This window comes from Amblyomma mixtum, chromosome 8, assembly GCF_055824585.1.
Source record: "Amblyomma mixtum isolate Tamu chromosome 8, ASM5582458v1, whole genome shotgun sequence".
NCBI lineage: Eukaryota > Metazoa > Arthropoda > Arachnida > Ixodida > Ixodidae > Amblyomma > Amblyomma mixtum.
In genome coordinates this window covers 80,670,869-80,694,073 of record NC_143019.1, presented here as the reverse complement: position 1 = coordinate 80,694,073, position 23,205 = coordinate 80,670,869, and the positions used below count along the sequence as shown (strand labels likewise).

Below are 23,205 nucleotides of genomic sequence, written 5' to 3'. Positions count from 1 at the left end.
CTCTGATTACAGTCTGGACCATGTGGTGACGAAATCTCAGAAAATGATGTAAACGTGGACTCCGCAATTGCTGACGACGAGCGGTACGGTTTAGCAACAGATTAAATAAAAGCTACCACCGCCGTGCCGGACGTTGCAGGCACCAGGACGTTGCAGGACGTTGCACCGTCGCCAGGTGCAAAAAACTTCGTTAGAAAGCACTGTCCAGCTAATCCAGACGTCAGCGCCAATTCTTTCCATAGCAGCCGGAGGGAAGACCACTGGAGCGTCATATCGTTGGTATGGCTACGGTGTCCGCAGCAAAAAGCTTCATGCCCGAGTAGGATGCAAGCCACTGCTTGCGTAAACAGAGCAACTCCGTTTTCTCAGCACCACAGCGACCTCAGCCCTACAGAGCGGGAGATGCTTTTAAAAACTGAGGCGGCTAGAAAGAATATCAGAGCGCCGACTAGTCGGCACTGTCGGCCGCAGGCGAAGCTATCGGTGCGGCCGCTGTCATCGCCGAGCCACCATCATGACTGATTAAGTTTCGTTCAAGATTTATTGTTCTACTTGTAACGTGTCTTTCGTAAGGCCATAGTAATGCCATCAAGCACTGAAAGACTATGGTAATGCTAACAAGGATGCCGCAACAAGGCCGTCATTTTTTCTAGCAACAGAGCTAAGTTCGAGCGATGAACCACACTCATGGTTTAAGATCAACGCTTTTCCGCATAGCGGAAGGAACACCGGTATCTTTCGCTCGTACCTGTCAAGTATACCTGTGTCCGGTACCCGTCATGATGTTTTAATAAGGCGGTCTTCAGGTGCGGGATCACAGAATAGGGGCTGTTACATTAATGAGCAGCCTATGTTCTATTTAAAACTTGGCGAAACACATCCTCTTCTCATGCTCAACGGAACATGATGTGATCCATGTGCGTACAGACTACTTTCAGCTCTTTTGTTATGTGGCCCCAGATTTCCTGAGATCACAGGACGGCACTTGTCTGCTTAAGAACAGAAATGCAAAAGCCTTTCAATGTCTTCTTTTTCTTCCTGTTTATCGGTTAATCTTTTCGTGGTTATTTTTTATGGTTTTCTATTTTTAAAATGTTTTGGTTCATTATTTTTCTTTTTCATATTCTTATTTTTACTTTAAACTTTTCAGATCACTACGACGACCCGCATTGGAACAATGCGAAAGCAAAACGTTCACATACTAGATCGACGTCCGTGGCTGTTGTGGCATCCATGTACTATATCAACGTCCATGGTTATTATGATGTCTGAGTGCATTTTTTTTTCATTTCTGCTCGTTTAATTAATTAACCAGTTACACCTAATTAAACAAATTTTTCCCACAGCAACATTTTATGGTACACTATATCACATAAAACTTATTTTCACTCATTCATGTTCTGAGAACGACATAATCGTGCGGACAAAATTGCGGACACTTTTTGCTGACGCAACCGGTATGCAACCGGTCAGGGCAGAAATGTTACAACGTACTACAACATCTAAGACAACCGAAGTCCATTTTAGACATATCGGGGCAAGAGCACTACCTGGCTTTTCACTTTCAAGTTGAGCTAAAATAAACAAAGCTTTGACCCACAGACGCTGTCAAGCGGATAGGTTTACAAAGCTCGGGAACATTACACTCAAAATGCACTTATTATTTCTAGCCTGGAGAAAAGTATGAGAGAAAAGGCGCCAATTTATTTCCTATCACATTGAAGAATGTCATTGTCGCAAGTGCCAGAGGCAGTAGGTGACCGGTGCGCCGTTGATGAAGTCGTCATACGTGATTGTGTAGGTGTCGACCAGGACGAGCTTCCCAACATCGCCTGCAGAGAGCGTGGCCATCGACAGCGATGAGAACAGGAAAGAGGAGGAACAATTGACACTCACACGTCGGTCTTTCTTCTCATGTCGCACACTAAATGGCTTTGGATCTTACACGCGTCAAAATAGTGTTGCAATGTGGCAGAGGGGAGTGAGGTCAAATGACTACATAATAACCTGGATTTTAGTTCAGACTATGCGTGCGCACAGTATGTTATCTACAAAAACCTTAAGATGGGTAAAAGGCGCATATAAAATAGGGAGTGAGTTCTTACGCCCAGTCATCGAAATAAACGCGCTACAACACTAATCAAGCCAGAAGAGTGAGAAACGCAAGCAATTCGAAAAAAGCATGTTTTGTCTACCTGCGCAAGTCTGTGAGATTGCTATTCTGGTCCTCTTGTTTTCAAAAACGTGTAAAACTCGCCTGAAACAGTTTTTCGATCTGCGTTCAATATTTGTTTTTTGCTAAGAAAATGAAGTTTCCTTGAAGACCAATCGGGAATGGCTTACACCTTGTCTGGTTTGCACTATATGTGTGATTACTTTTGATTGCATGGTATCGTGTGGTATGGCATTATATAGTATGGTATTGCATGATACGTTATCGTATGACATGATATGACATCGTATGGTATTGTATGGTATGGCATGCTATGATAGGTTTAACATCACCATGCAACGAGTTTATAAGGGACGCCGTAATAGGCGGCTCTGGAGTAATTTGGGATTTTTAACGTGCTCTGATATCACAGAGCACACATGCATCTTGCATTTCTCCTCCATCGTAACACGGCTACCGAACCAACATTGCATATTAGGTGGTTTCTGTAATCTGGAAGAAAACAGTTCTTTTTTTCTGGGCATTCGAAGTAACCACTTAACGCTCAGTAGGGCCCATCATATGCAAGCTAAGCAGAGCAGCGTTTATATAATACCACAGTGAAGCTGCGTTTGCGTACAAAATGTTTTAAGGAAAGTCATTAACGGACGAAGCGTAAGCGCATCCACGTAATGCATTCTTGTCCATTCAAGTTTTTCGTGCACTTCGCTGTCGTGTGTTGCAACTACACTGGGTTTGAACTAAGAAGGAGTGTGCGGCTACGCAATTCAGCTTGCAAGGCATGTAACAAAACTCTTCTATTCTTTCTAGAGCTCAACATAGCGCATAATGGGCGCCCATAAGCCCGCTGTCTAATGTGCCCTTTGTTTTCAAGTTTTCTGATTCTTGGCAAGAGGTTATCCTGCACCTCTGAATTCTCTCACCGGAAGTACAGAGATCGAATCTCAGAGAAAAGCGAACCTGAGATGGGAACTGTGACCCCATGCTGCTTGGAAAGAAAGAATACACGCCTTATCTGTCTGAACCATAAAAGCGCACGGTTTCCTGAGTACGACCGAGACATCCCTAACCCTTGCACTCGAGAAAAAAGTACTCACTTCTGTTTACCACCGCTACGTGCGTAAAAGGCGAACGCACCACCGCTATCGTACTCAGCTACTCTTAGGAGAACGAAGAGACGAGTATGCTGTCTAAGTATCATGGCCTACAGGCAGTGAAGAAGAAAGAAACACAACGGCTTCGATGTGTTTTCTTTTCACTCCTTTTGTTCGTGTGTTTCTCTTGCCTTCTTTCGTCTTCTGAAATTTCAACTGGTCGCTTAAATACATAGCATGGCTGGAATTGGAAAATACAGGATAGCTGCAACTGGGGAACTCTGAACAACGACAAAATTCATTTACGAAGATTCCTTGCTACACAGAGGTGCTCCGGAATAAAAGCATAGAAGCATAGAATAAAAGCATAGATGTGCTTTACCGAAAAGTTGATGGAGGTCGCTTTCTGTGGTGCTTCGTGGGTTCACTGCCGAAGGAAGAAAAGAAAAACACACAACGGTTAACGATCACACACTACGGAGAGCTGAACGAACGAATACTAACAAAACACTGTACGCGTCATCCGCAATTGCGTGATACACAGGTCTTACAACGATGCCTGCATGAGAGACTCTGCTTAGGTGAAAGGGCGTGAGTCGTGGTATGTCATGACCAGAGACTTGGTGAGCAACGGAGCGGGTGCTCTGAAGAGTACATCATATGTGGTTGTGTGATCTGGGAAGGCTCTTTTCATGTATGAATGCTTAATGAGGCATGCGCAGTGATGCAACGATCGTCACAAGTTTAGGCTTAATAAACCATAAACGACACAAGTAAGTAGCGCCACGTTATAATATATGGGACAGAATCGCAGCTAGAGCTATTGAAGAGCCATTCAACCCACTCTCCCAAGCACGTAAATCGTGGAAGCATGCCACGCGGCTTCCAAAAGGAAACCGTTATTTGCGGTTTCTCAGGAAATGCCTTGGGGCTTCGTCATGTCGAGGAATTTAAAAATAGCATGACAAACTATCAGAACTACTGGGTGGTTATGATTTTGTAAATTTGTTGTAGGTTATAAATTTGGAATAACTTTTCAAGCACACAGTTTGATAGAAGTGCGCATCGTTGTCAAATAAAGGCGGCCTTTCAATTAGGCCAACATATATGAAAGAGCCAATTCCTAGAAATACTAATTTATTCCGCCGCCGGACTCTACTGCTATGCTAACTCTAATCCCTCAGTCTGTTACCTGCGAGCCACGCAGTGATCTAGTTCTTGAAGGCGTATACGAGCATGGGGAAAGTTTTTGATGGTAAGCATGTAGAAGGTTGAGGAGAAATACAAACTTAAACTTGAATAAAATAGTGCCGGCAGAAAATTTGAACAAAGAGTATTATAATTTCCAATAAAAATGACCTGAGCTTGCTGATAAAAACAGTCGGGAGAACAATAAGAGGCCGTTCGGTGGCGGACGTACATTTGAACCAGGGGGCGTCGTAGTACATGGTATACAAGCCGTACGAGAATCCTGGTGCCAGGAGGGACTTGATCACTTTGGCGTATCTGTTCAAAAAACAAAAGTGAAAAAACTTGATATCATCAATACAATTCCTTTCCTCGTAGTTACCAAGTTTGTCACTGTAATTGAACGTGTACTCACATTAGCGAGTGAGTGAGTAAACGCACTTGCAATATAACCAACATACTGAGCAGTTTAACGTTCGAGGAGACCCTAGTAGGAATTGGACTCCCGCATGTAGTTGCTAATCATTTCACAGCGAAAGCTGTTAGTGCTTCAACTTCCGAGATTGGGCTCTCGTCGCTCTCTTTGTCGGCCGCATAAAGGAGGTGGGGGAATGAAAGGGCACCGAGATGCGCTGAAGCAACCGTGAAACCTAATGCGCCATCTGTTTGAATGTACCGATGGGTGAGGAGGAAACGAGTGGAGAATGGGAGCAATGCGTGCAGAAGGGAAAGGGCGTAAGTGGCGAGGAGCGCAGAAGCAAGCGTCTTTGTAAGAATGAAAGAAAGAAAGAAAGAAAGAAAGGAAGGAATAAAGAAAGTGTATTTATTTAGCATAAAACATGAAATACAAACACACAACTTCAGGCACCCAACGAAATTTGTTTAAGGGTCCCGACTAGAAGTAAAAAAGCTAGAAGAAGCTAGAAGTAAAAAAGAAAGTGGTAGGCTTTTAACGTAGTTAGGCCGAGTAGATGTGCGAAAGCGTGTGTTTCGCCTGGTTGGCTCATGGTTTTGCTTTGATGGGTCGTCGGCACATCTGGCGACGATATTAGACTAAGGTTAAGCTCTGACCGAGGTTAGGCTGATCTGATCTGTTCACGCCGCAGGTGGAAGTTGACGACGACGATGTGCAAAGCACCGCGCGAACCCTGGCCAATCCCTCACCGTGGTATGTGTCATCGTTTTTGAGGCAACAGCAACAACAACAACGAGTGTGTTGTAGTTTAACACGAGGCGGGATCGGCGCGGACAGATCAGCTTCGTTGGCCACTGCACGAGAGCACTATGCTATTGCCGCAGATTTTTTTTACAATGCTATCACCGCCAAAAAAAAAAACTGCGGCGATAGCGCAGTGCTCTCACTGTGCGGCGATAGCACGAAGCTGATCTGTCCGGGCCGCCGCGGGTTCGAAATCCAGTCGCGGCCATATTTATTTTCTTCCTGTACCCTGAAGTTCAGGGACGCCAAAATATTCTTTCTTGCTTGGGCTTCACCCCGGGAAGCAGTGGTTTCGCACTGAACAAAAAATCAGCAGCTGGCAACAAAAGCGTAGGGCCCGGAGGGTTCCGAATTACTTCGGTGAACGATGACAACAGGAAACGAAGTCAAGATTTCAAAATTTCACTCTGCTAAAGTGGTCAGCGACATGAAGTTTCTTATTCTAATAATTTTAGCCTCTCATGAGCTTACTCTTTATGCAACAAGAAATGCTGTGACAGATATTTCGTTGTTTGCGCAAGAACCCTGTGTGGCTGTCATCTACATGGGCGGAGCTTCAGGAGCAGCACCGTCCTGCCCTCGTCTTTCTTCGTCCCGTCTTTACGGTGCGTTTTTGTTAAGAATGTCTGAACAACTGGCCCTACAGCATGCATTGTTAAATGTCATTTCTGTACCTGCAGTTTAAGTCCCGGCCGACGCTAGCACTTAAGTGCACTTTGACGTCACGGACGACCAGACTACCACGATGCTGACGACGTCGGCCTCACCGGCAAGCACTGCATTATCCTGAGAATAACAACTGGGTTCTGTGACGTCACAATAACTGGGGCAAGTGTACCATGACGTCACTCAGTGCGGGTGGAAATACCTAGCGTTTCTTCGGCCAGCACTCAGAATCTATAATTAAATTACGTTCCACTCAAGACCAATAAATGAAACTTTGCTAGAAGGCATCTCCTTGCACCCACTACAAATATCGTTTGTTCGTATCCGAAATTTTCGTCTGTAACCAGTTAAGTCCTGTGGCTTACGTGATCGCCTTATGGTCTTTTGCTTTGCGTTGCCGTTGATTTATCTTTACTTCTGTTACCGTCAGTGACCTTTTTATCGGCTCTTAATATCTTTACTTTTCCCTTGCGCTTGGTATCAAGTTTGATATATATTAAACAGTTGGATGTGCAAAATTCTGTGGGAAAAGTAATTTTCATTGAAAGCATATAGCCTCTGTACCTAGTTCCATGCTTAGGGGAATTCCCCAAGGCGCAGTAGATAAGTAATTTGTCTTCGAACCCAGGCCAGGGACTAATTTTTTTCCCACGAAGTTTCTTTGGAAGCTGTATAGCTTACCTATGTAGCCGTAAGACTGCACTTGGGTGGATGCTAATGAGTAATTGCTTCCTTATTACGCTGAATGCCTGTTATTTCCTACCGCTCTCGAAGCCATACTAGCCCACTGTTTCATCACCTGTGTCCGGTTTAAGAAAGCGCATATCCAGCCCACCAAAACTGCTATGGCTAGAATGATCTCAGGGACATTACTGCCGAAAAGACCTTTGCAGCTACACACAAAGGAGCCAGTATAGGTTCTCAGCAGATTTCTTGATAATTAAAAAGAGCGTGATATCTTCAACGCGGTGGCTTGTTGCCGCCTTGCGTCGCCTCGTCTGTATAAAGTGAGAATTCAGGAAGTTTCGTAGCCCACCGTCCAACAAGGAAGCGACTGTCGTCGATATAAATAATTCAGAAAACAAAGCTCTGTGCGGATATCACCCATGCGAATCATGGAGGAAACGCATCGCCGAAGATTTGTCAAGAGCAGCACACCTAGGTCTGTCTTCTTCAGGTAGGGCCGAAAATGAAGATCTGTCCCAGACGATGTCCATGAATCCGGCGCATTTCCTGACAAAAAGAAAGAAATTGATAGAATGTTTAGAAATTTGATCCGTTTGCGTAGAAGAGCGAAAAAAAAAACAATCTGTCACGTAGTACAACATGTTTGTGAATGAACAGGTGACTTCGTGTCATTGCAATGCATGGAGAGTGACTCTGCCGTCCAGATTTGTTTGAACACAACGCCAGCATTCAGTCACTTTTTTCTTCCTCAACGTGCTATACCGGAAGGGTTGCGTTCATTCAGGATAGTGTTATACAATAAAAAAAAGTCCAAATGCGGTTCTATCCATCGCAGATGACCTTCAGAAGCATGTCTGTTGAGTTGTTGTCCGATGTCTACGAAATGTGGTTAACGACAGTAACTTACAAGAAGCAATGTGATGATGTCTTTCAGATACCCGCCACTATGGCAATGCCCTCGCGCTGCGCAGGTGGAGTGTTGAGCGTTTGACTATGCTACCTAAGTAAACCTACGACTGATTCATGGGTTATGAACAAAGATACGCGCCCACGATTCACAGTGCTCGATGTCCTTATGCTCGCGAGTGGGTCCGTCAGGTGTACATTCTTACAAACTGCTCGTAGCGAAGAAGGCATTTAATAGGTCAGATTTTGCAGTGAGGAGGACATTCGATGTTGGTAATTACCATTTTCGCATAGACCGTCTTGGGACTCTCTAATTTTTATGAAAATTTGCCAAGCTCAAAATAAAACACACCTATTGATTCAGTAGGGTACAGAGTTGGGTCGTACTTTGTTTCGCGTGTTTCCTGCGAATAAATCAGTTGCAAGTCCAGCGTTGTCCTGTGTTCCTCTCTGTGTCTGCGTCCATCCGCTGGTTTTTTCTTTAAGAACTCGCCCATTGAGTTGCGCGGTGTTCGCTATGGCAGGCAACAGATGCCGTTAGGTGTTCGATGTCTGAGAAAGCCCTGCATATTAACTCTTAATTCTTCATTCGTCTGCAGAGGACGCACAAAAACATCCCAATGCAAAGGGGAGGTCTTAATACTGCCTCAGTTGCTTACCGAACGGAATTATCTAATATAAAGCAGTGATTACGCGCATTTTTGTCAATCTGTGTCACAAGAAATTATCAGATTTACTTATATACTAACGATATTTGTCCATAAATTAATGCCTGTACATATTTCCACCACTGTCCGAATTGGTGATATCTATTTCCTCTCCACAGCTGACGATTCTTGTTCAACAAAGCAATGTTGCCAGCTGAATGGTATAAGCTTTAAATACGCGCAGTGCTGACGGAATCTAGCGGTTGTTTCCAATCGCATATCTGGGCCGGTCCGCCTGCTACACGACAGGGCGCCTTAATCTGGCGGAGAGCACTGCCTTTTGTAACACTCATTCTCTGCCCCGGGGGGGGGGGGGGGCGCTCACCCAGCTCACGAAGAATGTACCCAGCGTTCCTTGCGCTCGGCCGCACGCATCGTCTGCTACGAAAAGGGGGAGAGAATAAGGCTCCGGGAGAAAGCGGGACTACGTAACGGACACTTTGGCTTGAACCCGCCGATTTAGGCGGAGCAATCCGACTGCTCCGCAGAGCGGCCTTGTCTGTGCGACTGCTCTATATCTGCCTTTGGAATAAGTGACCCATGATCCCAATCTGCCACTGGAATAGCCCTGCTCCGAAATGATAAAAAAACGTTCTGGAAGTGCTTCGAATCTGCGATTGAATTTACCATCAGTAAAGACGCTGATGGTGATATGAAACGTCATTTTATATCACAACGCGTGATAAGGCACAAGATTATGGCAGAAGTCGGTAGAGAAGCGTCGGCCAACCTTGCATACTTTTCCCATAAAATGAAAAGCCCATAAATAATTCATGCGATGACGCTGCCAAAGAGCACGGGGCAAGCATCCCAAAAAATCATAGGGCGACCAGTTTCACATAACTCCGCTACTTGTTCGCAGCACTCAGTGGTGCCCGTAGTGTGATTTCCACGCTACACGACCGAACTATTTTTCCTGTAGACCGACAACTGTACCTTTATCACACGACTCGGGGGATACACCACCAAAATATCTGCAGGCAGGTGAAAAAACAAGTGCAGCAAACAAAGCTGTCTATAAGTCGATATATGTTCTAAGCCTGCCTTTCAGTTTGGAGGTTTATACCGGATCAGTGTAGATGTTCCTGCTAGCTCCTGACGAACCATTTGAGTGTAAAAAATATTTCTGTAAAACCAAGGAGAACTTTTCTTTCCGCAATACTCATCTTTCTAGAATATAACATATGAGATACTGTGCTGTCCTTATCCACAACAACCTAAAGAACTAACTATGCAATACAAAACATGAAGAACCGAATTTCGTCGCTGCGTAATGCGTACCAGTCTCTTGTAGCAGTTGCTTAAGAAACTACCAGTGTGCTTGTCGTTCAGAAAAAAACTGAAGATGGTTGGTTTTTCCTCCTTCATAATTTCCTGCAGCGAGAGAAATAGTTAATACTGCACTAATTATTTTCGGTCTGCTTTTACCCTTCATATTTTAAAGTATTTGCTTTTCGTCTTTCATTTGCTTGCTCTAATGTGCGTATTTTGAAAATTGTTTTATTTGCTACTAAATACTTATGTAGCTGTTTTACTGTTTAGAGATTTCATTGTTTAGTTCTGCTGTTACGGCTTGGATTTTTGTGATTGTGACGCTCATTTTCCTGGGCTTTTAATTTAATTTTCCACTTTAATATGTGTGTTCATTTGAAAAGCGTTTTGTTGCGAATATGTTTGCTGGTTCCACTTTAATATATGTGTTCGTTTGAAAAGCGTTTTGTTGCAAATATATTTGCTGGCTCAGTCACCGGTGTCACGATGTGTAATCCGGAGTGTTGATCTCGTCAGGAGGCGTATTTTTCCTACTTACTTATGGCTCTCCTCGGGGATATATTGCATAATATGGCCAAATAAAATACTACTTCTATTACAATGCAGCTAGGTGGTGCTCATTTGACTTGTGTAGGCTTGTTCATGTTACGGCATGTGGCTTTGCTGCGCTACGTCGCAATTTCCTCGCATTCTTTTATTTTCGCCTACGGCTGCGAAAGGATCAGTTTTCCTCAATTGGACGAATTCTTTTAAGTTTCGATTGGTCTAAGCCTGTTATGCGCTATGCGGTGCAGGCTGGGGCCTTTATTACAGTTTTGTCGGACAACCCCAAGATAACGAAAATGTCTGTGTCCTACACAGCTCTCGTAAAGTGTTCAGTATAGGTAGCCTGAGCCGCTTTGTGACCTTAAACCCCCCTAAACCAAACAAAACTAAACCGGCGTAATCAAGGGTTCGACAGAATCCTGTCTGGCGAGGGACTAAGTTTTTTATAAACCATCTTTTGGCGAGTGTATGTTTTATTTTACCACTAAAACTAAACCGGCCTTCCGTCTAGGAGTTGCTGCACCTTTCTACAATATTGGCAGCTGCCTCGATATTTCCCTAATGGCCCGCCGCGGCGGCTCAGTGGTTACGGCGCTCGGCTGCTGACCCGAAAGACGCGGGTTCGATCCCGGCCGCGGCGGCTGAATTTCGATGGAGGCGAAATTCTTGGGGCCCGTGTACTGTGCGATGTCAGTGCCCGTTAAAGAACCCCGGGTGGTCGAAATTTCCGGAGCCCTTCACTACGGCGTCCCTCGTAGCCCGAGTCGCTTTGGGGTGTTAAACCCCAATAAATCAATAAATTAAATATTTCCCTAATGTACAAATTTCTACTGAATCTATGCATACCTGTTGAAGTCGAAAATGCTGCATACGAAGACACGTAGCTGGCGGTTTGGAGTCTGCAAAAATGTAAGTACATTGCATTAACCGGACAGAATAAGCCTTGTCTAGGCACTCGCACTTTTGAATAGGCGTCAGCGTTTAGGAGCGTCACTACGAAACCAGACGCCGTAATCATGCATAGGTAGTCAGTAGATAAGATTGAAATATAAATAAATGTAAGTTTGATTGAAGTTTTGAAGAAAGCAACCAATTTTATAAAATGCCCACTTCATGATAACAGCCGTTGCGTTCACCTTCAAACTCATGCATGGCCAAGATTGTCGGACAAAGATTTTGAAAATTGGAAAGTTGTATGATACTGTTGTACCAGTATTGATGGTAATGGTCCATTCTTCTGATATGCGTCAAATGTTTTCTTTTAAAGTGTTTCCATCGTTCGGATCGAGCAGTTAAGACTGCCATAAAAAACTAATCTGGAATGCTTTGGACTATAGCGGAAACGTTAATAGAAAAAAAATGCAAGACTGCCGTTGGGTGAGGCGCAGATATATTCATTGTTATTGTGAAATCTTAAATTATACGAAAAAGTTGCGATCATAAAAGTTTCCGGCTCAAAAATGCTTTTGTCTATAATTGTTGTTCTCTTTGTAATTTTCATAGATACGGCCGAAGCACTCAACAGAGTAATATAAGCTTATTGATATTTTTCTTGCTCTTACGTGAATCAAGAGGAAGCATGAAAAGGACGGTTATAGTGCGAAGTTCGAAATTACCCCAAAAAACAAAACACGCAGGCATTTTTGGCGCAACCTTTACTTGTCCACCCAGAGCAATCTCGGAAACGCAGTCGTTCTTCTCCAGCAAACAAATGAATGCACGGTAAAACTCCATCCGTTTCCCTGCTGATTTAAGGAGTGCTGTTCTCACAAAGCGTATGCAGTAAATTCAAAATCACTGCAATACTGGCTCCCATTTGTTGTTTATACATTTCGATGCCTCCCTACAATCTGTACAGCTTACGGTCTGATCAGGATACGGTGACTCGAGCAGTTTTGCGATGACCTGGGCAAAGTTATCGCTCCAAGAATGCAACTGGCAGTACTTCGTGTCGAAATGTAAAAGTTAAGGCTGAACAGAAAGCTACTCTTCGGTGATAAGAATCGACACCTTAATCATGTACAAAAGCTTTGTGGAAAGGATTGCTTGAATATTTGACATCACGAATTTCTGGTTGAGAGCACCAGTTAAATAATTAGTATTATGCAGCGCGTCACGCAATTCAGCGTGGTTCGTCAAGAGATCTGTAAAATACACTACCAGGACTTGAAAATTGTATCATGGACGCTAACAGCGAAAGAGATGAAAGAACATCAGCCACACTTTTTGAAAGTGCATGTAGACTATGCCAAAATGAGGCAGCAGGGGCTTTGTTACCTGTTCAAGAACGACTGAGACAAACCTGGTCTCATCCCGCTAGCAAAAATCAATATACCTTTTTATTTTAGTTTTGAGAGCATACGCAAAGCCGCAAACACTCTGCACAAAGAAATCTAAGCATGATAAAAAATTTGTAGATAGAAACATTATGGTACCGATAATCAGTGGCATGATTTGTTGACAAGCCGTGGTGTTTTGCTAACAGCCAGTTTTTTACTCTCGTAATTCCAAAGTGGGTCAAATAAATGAACGACGACAACCAAACAGACAAGAAAGGAGGTAAAGATTTGCAATTAAAGTATAAAAAATTTGAGAAGGGAACTTAAGTAGACATGCTTATTATTGTATTGGAAATTGCGGTAATTAAATAATTTTATAAAGGCTAGATTTTTGCTTGTAAATGCAAGTATAATATAGCACAGCCAATGGTTTTAGCCAAGGAAAAATGAGAAAGAATTGTCGATCCTGAGCCTAGAGAATTCGGCTGTTTAGAAGGTCGCAAGCATGAGCTGTAAGCATAACACCGGCAGGATTTTGAACTTTACGTAAACTTAAATTTTGTGGTGAGAGATTCAGTAGTCATTCTCTAAGACAAAGAGACAATTCAACCTTAAAAATGCAATGAGGAGAGCACTGTCGGGGAAGCTCTGACATGATCCATGTTTTTAACGTTGCTTTTTGTGATTCATGCATCCTCTTTTTTGCAGTTGGCCATCACCGATTTTGGTGCTGAAGCTGGAGACAGGCACCCCTATTGACCGATGGAGCTTTCTGTTAAGCTGGCAGTTGCCAGGTACGAAGGGGAAAGAAAGTATGCGGTGGAACCCTAAAAATATGAATGATGAGCACGTAGTGAATACTATAAAACGAAAGGCAAGGTTCTCTGAAGTTGAAAAAAAAAACAAACGAAACAAATGATTCTTGAGTCAGAGGACGCAAATCACTGAACTCTCAATACTCCTCACGGCGTGTATGTACCTGGAACAAATGATTCTTGAGTCAGAGGACGCAATTCACTGAACTCTCAATACTCTTCACGGCGTGTGCGTACCTGGATTATCTTGCAGTTAATCACGGGGCACATGGTCTCTTCTATCTCGAGGCCGTTTTCACGGAAGTACTCGATGACGCACTCCTCGACGAATTCCACGCCGACAACGCTGTAGCCCATGTCGTGGAACCTGAAAGTGCAAGCTGCGCATGAATTTACGTCGGTGTACTTGAAAACCCTTTGTCCTGTTTCTGTCTTCCCTAGAATTTCCTTGTACTGAATGCAATAGTGAGCAGATGGCGGTCATTCCGCTGATTAGCGTGTCGCATTGTCAGTGATCGATAGTTTAAGAAGGCGTCACTTATGCGAGACAGCCGCCATATGTCAACCACAGCTGGGCGTAGTGCACGATAACGCGCCAGCAGCAGTCGAGTTATCTGAGCCTTGCAGTGAGATTCTTGGCCTCAAGCGCACGATGCTATAATGTGTGTCATGGTGTAGTACCATGGAGCTACGCTGAGCATATAAACCCGCTCTTTCAAAACCAGGCGTACGATCACGCCGATCGCGAATATATCACAGGTATCACGCGATGTTTTGAATAGAAGGAATAAGCAGATCTACAGGGCGCATACAAATGGCGTGCGCAATGTTCTGGTCTCAACAGAAGGTGCTTTAGCCATGGGTGTTCAGTGAGTTGCACTTCCTTGTCCAAACTTTACGTTAAAAAATTGAACGATCGGATATATTAATCAACATGTGCTTTTACAAGATGTAGTACAATAACCTCCGAATGCTCTCAATGAAGTAGGAGGGTGGTTCTGGCCGACTTCAACGCCGTGTTGCTTTGCTGACTTCAGGTACTCCTTAGAACTGGGAAAGAGCCTAAAGAATGTCGGTGCGGTGCCGGAACTGTTGCTGAAAGAAGGAAACGTCGGGAAACCTTAACTCCGCCATTTTAATGCACTGGCGATGATGAAAAGGGCCGAAAAGTGGTGGGGGACTGGGAGAGAGTACGTGCATCACGTCTATTTGAGAGTACCATTTTCATGTTTCTGCACAGAAAAATAAAAGATCAAGCCAGGGAGGCGAAGCTCGCACATACCCCTCGGACATGATGCTGAATATCGCAGTGGGAAAGGCTCCACCTAAATAGTGGGCACCATGGTACAAAAACCAAAGGCGGCAGTTGAAAGAAAGCGGGGCTCCCGTTTCTGGGCGATAATCGCGCTCTCACGTTAGCAGAATGCATGCGGAGGAACGATGACAATCTCATGAGTTCGAATTTGGGAGCAAGATCCCAACAAGCAAAGACCCATATAACAATCCTGATAACGTCGTGTGAATTACGCTGAAAAACAGATGCCGCGCTTTCTTTCAATTGCCGCCCGAACCCACTGGCGCTTATCTTGGAACCAAGCACAACGCGAAGCCCTGTCTTGGGCAGCACGAAAGGCGCGAAGCGAGTGATGTTTTTTATAAAGCACGGATGAGAACGCTGTAATCGCGGAGCACCCGGGCGCACGGAGCGCGCTGCCACGTGGTATTTTTTAAACACCGCGCATTTTTTAAACACCGTTTTTAAACAAATGCTAGCCAACAAAAGACTTCTCATGCTTCCCCTGAAAGTTTTACACATTCGGCCCTTCTAAGTTCGTTGATTTCTGATGCCTTCGGGGGAGTCCCGTGTGAGGTCAGCTCCTGGTTAAGGTAAAGTGAAAGGATATGATAACATTGCTTGCTAATGTTACCCTTTGACACCTTCAGGACTTGTTCACAATTTGTTACGCTTGGATTATTTGGTTATACTTAATAATTAAGCACGGGTGAAGGCAATTTATCTTTTATTGCTTTTAGAACCACTTCAGCGTCGCAATTGTATGTTGCGTGGGACGAATTCTTTATCCTTCTTTTCCTCTGCTCTTATAGAGCAGTATAATAGGCTTCTAGAGGGTAATGTTTCATACTTCGTGAGTTCGGGAGTTTATTTGGGAATTATTAGCACCCAACTGAAGCAACTTTCTTCTCCTTCCACCTGATGGTTTTAATGTGCGGAGTTTATGCTCAAGATGTATGTATTCACTGGTGAGGCTGTACTCGTGAGGCGTGGCCGTGTCTGATACTTTTTTCATACAGGCACATGCACGTCTCCTCTCATTTAGGTGCAACTCTGCAAAACCTAGTTACTACGCTATAGGAGCATTAGCGTTGCGCCTCTGAGCCGCAGTCAAGAAAGTGATTTCGTTCATTTGTTTCACTGAGGAAATTCGAATCAGTCAATCTCTCTCACAGCATTCTCTTTCTTGTGTACCGACAACGGCACAGCAATTTTATTCCCCTGGCTAAACTCGATTGGCCTTCGCGTGGATGCTTGTTCAACAGAAACACACCCGGAGCAGTGTTTTTGTTAAACATTGCGTTCGTCAAGAGGTCGTAAACTGTGCACAAAATAGCAGTCGCCGAGGAAAGCTGGACTAAAAATTGCAGCTGTCGGCATGTTTCAAGCGTTTGCGTTTAATCCGTCGGTTCTGTTTCGTTTCTTCTTTTTGAAAAGAACAGCATCCCCATTCGCAATCCCTCGACGGTCGCATCAGAAAATTAACATAAAAAATTCACTCTAGGACCAATACTCGTATAATAGACACGCTTGCGTAATGAACGTGACCGCTAGATTGGCTGTGAACGAGTCCAATATTTTTTTCTCTCGCCTAATAAACACCCGCCGCACATTTGAGTGCATATTCTGATAACGATAAAGGTGAATACTAGCAGGCGCCCAGTACAACTACGCAATGCAATAAATTGCCCTCTGTGGAATGTTAAGACCTCTGTACCTCCTTCTACGGTACGAACAGACAATAAGAATTATCTGCGAAGTATCCGAGTAAAACAAGCCAGGTTGGAAATGATTTCTTTGTTCGATCTGCCATAATAAGGATTGTCAAAACATGCTACGGCTGAGCTTCGCGTTGAACTCACTGACTTGCGCTAGAGTGAACTCTAGTTGCGCGCTCTTTGGACAGCATTACGGTCACTATACGGGCGGTTTTACGATAAAAGCTGTGAAGTGCACTGAGTGACTAATAGAACTGAGTGAATAATGCATGCTCATTAAAGGAGCTACTGGCTATCGTAATGAAGTTGTTCCCCAAGTCTCCGATGTAACAACCCCTGTCTACTTTTAACCGTCTTCAATTCATAGTTCGAATGCTTCACGGCCGGTGTTGAAATCTCGCTAGCAGCGCGTTAGCGCTTCGATCTCGGCACTGAGCTGGTGAAACACTAAGATTTCCAGAGCGAACCTCACTATTTCGCTCTTCGCCACTTAGGGCTGTTGTGCGAGCATTCCGTTCTCGACGCTTCAAGGAGATGTCACTCAGTGTTAGAATACCTCATGCATCGCATCGCTCATGCGAAACGCAGTCATAGTAGTCACTAGATGTGTGTTTTAAAAGATATTTTTAATTAGCTCGAAGAAAGGCAATGCAAAAAAATGGCTTGGGTTGAATGTGGCTTGAACCTAGTTATACGAACGAAAGCTCTGCTAAGCGTGGTGTCCACTCTATTAAATGAATGTCAATGTCAAGGTCGGGTACCCAATGGTCACAGTAATACGATCACGTTGTCATACTACCATAGCTTGGGTCATACCAGCACGCATTTAAGTTCGGTTTAACCTGGTGAGGCATTGAAGGTCATTGTCTCATACACATCGAACTCCGAAGCGGTACCTTTAGGAGTAGAACTCTAACTCTAAAAAAAAGTACTCGCAAACGGTTTCCTTGCGAGGAGCCGAAAACATATTTATTTGTTTCCAAGGCTTTTTCATCTTCAGAGGGAAGTATTTACACTTATTCCTCCATCCTAGCTTTCTTCACGAACGCGGACGACATACGCCACAAGAAGAGCCTCAATGTTTCGGCCAATAGACGAGAACACGAACGGTAAAGCGGTCTCACCATTTAAGCTCGTGAGCTTTCCCACATAGCGGCAGGAACACCTGTCCCCGTCGCTTTCCGGCGAAGACGACGTCCATATTATCCTTCAAAAGCCTGCAGACAAGCATGATTGCACATAATAAAGTGTGATGTTTCTTGAGACATTGACACGTTGTACATATGCAGCTGCACTTTGACAATAACGATCATATCATCGTTTCTTCGGTTGACAGAGGTGGAAACCAGAGACACATTCATCTGTCAAACCTGTACTCTATTTTTTATTTCAATCCCATCTCCATGTGGCAATGTTGTTCTGGTTTGCAGACAGATAAGAAAATTTTCTCCTGTGCCAGGAAAAAAAATTGGGAGAAAAACTGGACGATTCTCCTTTTATGGCTGGCGACATTAATAACAACAACGCTGGTGTTGAAGCGCTAGCTTGGTTTTCAGATATTCATCATGATAAGAAACGGAGATAACATGGATGACGGATGATGAACATTACTGTTGCTCAACCTTATATAGATGGCTGATGAGAATCCTTACGGTCTGTTTTTATGGTTTATGGTGTATGGGGGTTGTCATCCCAAAGCGACTCCGGCGACGGGGACGCGTAGTGATTGGGTCCAGCAATTTCGACCACCTGGGGTTTTTTAACGTGCACTGACATCGCACAGTACACGGGCCTCTAGAATTTCGCCTCCATCGCAATTCGACCGCAGCGGCCGGGATCGAACCCGCGTGTTTCGGGTCAGCAGCCAAATGCCATAATCACTGAGCCACCGCGGCGGCTTTTAGGCCTTACTGTGAGGCATTTGCGAAAGCTTTCCACAGAGCATCCTAAATACAGAAACGAAATGAAATCTCATACTTGCCCCTAAGGACCTCGGTAGCGTTGTATGCGGTGTTTATGGCAGGCTTTAATGCTGAAAAGCACAACCTCTGTTCTCGACCATTCGACCAACCTTGTCTGTCTCCCGCTTACTCCCCGGCCAGATACGGATATCAAACAGAACTTGGACACTGACCAGAGGAAGGCACTGAGAGTTTAGGGCAGCACTTTTAGACCACTGCAGCAACTTTTAAATTGCACCCACTTGCGGTTATTGTGTCGTAATTTCGTCTTACTGTGTGCAGGGCCAAACAACCGAACCAACGGCTGAACAAACCAACCTTGAAAACAGTGGGCATAAAATAGAAAGAAAAACAAACCTTTTCGATATAGGCTGATCTGAAAATGAAGGCATGCTACTCTAAAGGGCTTGGTGAGCTTTTTATGAAAGCGTCCCTGTTTGCGAGCAATCGACAGGAAATTACTTTCATTCTGTTCTTTACAAAACATAGCTATTGTGAATAAGCGCAGAAGTGACAAATGAAAGTCTAACCAGAATTCATCCAGACATTTTATGCTATAACACGCTGCATGAACTTTCATGGCCGCTCAAACATAACTTGGCAATTTCCTCGCTGGCGTCCCAGAACCCTCCTCGCAGCGCCGCCCCTCCTCCTCCGCTCCCCTCTCCTCTTTTTTTCTTTCACGGCTGTTGCGCTCTTCGGTCTATTCTTCCGGCGAGTCTGCCTCCGCGCACCGCCGCGAATCTGCGCGTCTTCTGGACCACGCGGTCTGTGTTCTTTAATATTTTTCATGTTTTATAGTTCAATTTCTTTATTATTTTGTTTCTTTTCATATTTACATTTTTTCTTTGTTTTATTTCACTCACGAAACCTGTGCGTTCACTAGATGTGCCTTTATTCTTGCTCAAACCGTGTTCGTGGCGGCGACTACCATTGAACTGCCAAACGCCTTGGTTCGATTCCCAGTCTCAATAAAGTTTTTTTGTTTTCTTCGCCGGAACTCGAACACACTTGCTAGCATTCCCTGCTCACGGCAGTATGAGGCATTAAAGGCTTTCGCCTTAATAAAGCGATTCTGCTCATATTTTCTTTCACAGCTGTTCTGCTCCTGGCGAGCTTCTAGGGCGTCCGGCTCGCGATTTTCGCGTTGCCCTTCGAGCCATTTGTGTGGCCGGCACGTTCCTCGCGCAAAGAAGGCGACTGCGCACGTACTTAAAATGGCGTTAAAGGGCGATTCACACGACGGTCCGTTCGCCCGCGGCCCGCGCACTACCTGGTCTCCTTCCGTGATAGTCTCTCGTATTACCGAGACAACCGAAGAGAATACGCGCCCCCCGCTCCGTCCCTCACCATAGCGCAGGCTGCACATTGGCGACAACTACAAACCCGGACTGCTCAATACCCAATACTGCTGCATGCCCGATACCCAGACCAATTCTCGTCATCATGCAAACTTTTGCGGCAAACCAGGCGCCCCTACGATTTACATAATTGGCAATAAACGTTTCCACCACCACCTACGTGTTCATGCGTCAGCGGATTGTGAGGCGCGCTGACCAGGCCGCGGTGCAGAAGACGCGCAGATTCGCGGCGGCGGTGCGCGGAGGCAGATTCGCCGGAGGAATAGACCGAAGAGCGCAACAGCCGTGAAAGAAAAAAAGAGGAGAAGGGAGAAAAACAGGAGGAGGAGGGGCGGCGCTGCGAGGGGGGTTCTGGGACGCCAGCGAGGAAATTGCCCATAACTTTGCCGCCAGGCAGATTCGCTTTGGCTACCGCACTTACTCGCACAGAGCGCCGTAGCGCAGCGGCCGCAAGCAAGCACGCAGTAGGCTGAACGAACTCCGCTCTAGATTTTCACGGGCACTGTTATCAAGGGACGCTCAAGAGTTAGGGGCATGCTTCCCCCGCCACCTTTATCCTCGGCGCAAGCGAGCGTCAAAAGGCGCCCGTGTGTTGTGGTACGTGAGTGCATGTTCAAAATCCCCAGTTGTTCGTAATAATTTCGGGGCCCTCTACTACGGCTCCTCTTTATTTATTCTCTCACTCCCACCTTCCTTCCTTCTCTTACGGCTCGGTTGAGATGGTCACCGAGAAGTGGGACAGACACTGCGCCATTTACTTTCCTCAAAAACCACTAATTACGTCGCATTACGCACGCCAGCAGTGGAAGAGCGCGAGATCGGAGCCCGGCCGCTCATGGATGATTTACAGCTGCTTGTAGCTTTTTGACCAAGACTGCACGCATGTAAGCATTTTTTGGGGCTTTAAAACAAGACTTATATGAAGGAGTGTCTTCGGGCAAGGTGCACTGCAGCTTAATATGTGGTAACCGAATACTGTCCTGCTTACCTGGTGCCCAAGGACAGTTTTGCCCAAACGGTGCGTTAGTTACAACCGACATCTTTGAACTGCGAACACTGGATTATATAGCCGTACGGTATGCTGTTAAATACGCAAGCCTGAAGCTGGAGACGGCGAGAGCACCGTGATTTATGCTACGTATTTTATCCGATAATATCCGGAAAATGATAGGTGTAACGTTAAGAGATCAGAAGAGGGCGGAGTGGGTGAGGGAACAAACGCGGCTTAATGACATCTTAGTTGAAATCAGGAGGAAGAAATGGGCTTGGTCAGGGCATATAATGCGAAGGCAAGATAACCGCTGGTCCTTAAGGGTAACGGAGTGGATTAGAAGAGAAAGCAAACGTAGCAGGGGACGGCAGAAAGTTAGGTGGGCGGATGAGATTAAGAAGTTTGCGGGGATACAGTGGCGGCAACTGACAAAGGACAAGGTTAGTTGGAGAGACATGGGAGAGGCCTTTGCCCTGCAGTGGGTGTAGTCAAGCTGATGGTGATGATGATGATGATGATGATGATGATTTTATCCGAGAAAATTGAAGACAGAGTGTGGGCATATTTAGCATATGAGGAGTCGTTAGACTGAGAAATATAGCTTATGACGACATTTTTGCCTTTGCGAGCCTCAGGTGGACAATAGCTGTTTACTGGAACTATTTTTCCGCCACTGTGGTAGCTCTAACTGTGAATTATTTGCACACGAACAATTTATAACTCCTGATATCATATTGTTACGTGACCGCAAGCCCAATGAAGACAGGACTACATGACATATGGCGATGGAATGATTTGATGATGATGGAATGATTTAATTGCGGCAAGCCTAGCACGAGCGCTCTGCGCCGCGCCACTGCCCACTTTGCCGTCTTCTGGTCCGTGACGAGATGTGCGGTGCATTTTATATCTACCTTGTGAAAATAGTAATAATATTTCTCAAAGCAGTTATCTTAGTAGCACATACTTCGACATAGTTGTGCGGGCAGAAGTTGCCGACATGATTAGTATGATTTATCTGCGCTCCTGCGGCATGCGCATGTTAAAACAAGAAAAATATGGAGTACAAATTTCACAAATTCTTCTTATTGGGTGTCCGAATTTTCTGCCTTGTGACACTTGCACGAATATTCTGCCGTAATGTTCAAAAATATCCATTCGCGTTTTGCGTCACAGACTGAACCAATGGGCTTTCTTGTACCCTGCATAGACAGTTTAAAAAACAAACTAGCTGAGAAAATTACGACCGGCGTGCCAGAAACGGTTAGTTCGGCTTGCTATATCATTTAAATTGGTGAAGCTAGAAATATGGCTGCACTACGCTTTACATGAGTACGGTAGTGACTGTTTCGGGATGAAATGCATTGAAAATATGCCTAGAGTTGCCGCAGAAAAATAAATGCCAGGGTTGAGAAAACTATACCACTCCAGGTCAGTAAAATTTTCACTAAACATAACCTACTCTGTACAGCTCTGTTTTGTGAAAATTGTGCAAGTAGAACTAGCATTCTTTTTCTCGAAAACGAAAGCTCAGTTAGGTCACTTCGTACGCCAGCCCGCGTACTGCCGCCCCCTATTGTGGATATCCTATCCAAAGCCTTTGCAACAAGGACTCACTTCGTAATTCCTGGTTGCTGCCATGTCGCACCTCCATTTCTCCATTGGGTGACCCAGTAGTCTTGTCCGTCCCTGTCGCGAGCACCGTACATGGCTAATGTGTCTCGCCTAGTTTTCAGGCTGTATGCAGCAAACTGAACCAAACGCCTTTTATGGGTTAACCTCATTGAAGCGTTTCCTGTCGGCATGCAGACGGCAGAGAACCGTTTGCACCTGTGTTTTCGTCATCGGTTCGACAATGTAGCGTGGCAATTTTTTCGACGAAACTGTTGGACTGCCTCTAGAAACACAACAAAAAATCAGTGACCTGATCTTGGTTCTCTGTGAGCTATTAATGGTCGGCGTCCGGTTGATTTTCTCCTAGCTGCGTTCATTTTTATCTTGGCTATTTATTTTCCTCAACGGTGAACTGATGCTGATGCTTGCAGTACGACTGCACTGATTTCGCACAGGCTAACAAAAAATTGCGGAGTGAACGATGGTTTTTCAAAAGCACTGTGTGTGTACGTGTACAAGCTAATATAAATAAATAAATAAATAAATAAATAAATAAATAAATAAATAAATAAATAAATAAATAAATAAATAAATAAATAAATAAATAAATAAATAAATAAATAAATAAATAAATAAATAAATAAATAACTCACATATAGATAACATATGCTCCTCTGCATTTAAAAAGCTGTGTTTTCTGAGGCATAAACTAAG

At 44.6% G+C, this 23,205-nt stretch overlaps 1 protein-coding gene across 1 annotated transcript; it reads right to left on the bottom strand.

Annotated features, from left to right (window-relative positions):
- Positions 1-1,696: 1,696 nt before the first annotated feature.
- On the bottom strand, positions 1,697-22,586 carry LOC149333177 (putative thiopurine S-methyltransferase). The gene is made up of 8 exons (XM_089555998.1): positions 22,495-22,586; positions 17,689-17,781; positions 13,790-13,919; positions 11,305-11,357; positions 7,499-7,573; positions 4,688-4,773; positions 3,650-3,694; positions 1,697-1,832 (listed from the first exon to the last, which is right to left on the bottom strand). Exons 1-8 carry the CDS (start codon positions 22,584-22,586, stop codon positions 1,729-1,731), a joined length of 678 nt encoding a protein of 225 aa, XP_089412124.1. The 3' UTR covers positions 1,697-1,728.
- Positions 22,587-23,205: the final 619 nt, after the last annotated feature.

Bases quoted from the DNA above. Each gene is read 5' to 3' on its own strand.
- LOC149333177 (XM_089555998.1), bottom strand. From the start codon at position 22,586: ATGTACGGTGCTCGCGACAGGGACGGACAAGACTACTGGGTCACCCAA. The intron at 7,574-11,304 runs GTATGCATAGAT...TCTTTTTGTCAG, and splicing joins AGCATTTTCGACTTCAACAG to GAAATGCGCCGGATTCATGG. The intron at 3,695-4,687 runs GTACGTCCGCCA...TTCCTTCGGCAG, and splicing joins CGACGCCCCCTGGTTCAAAT to TGAACCCACGAAGCACCACA.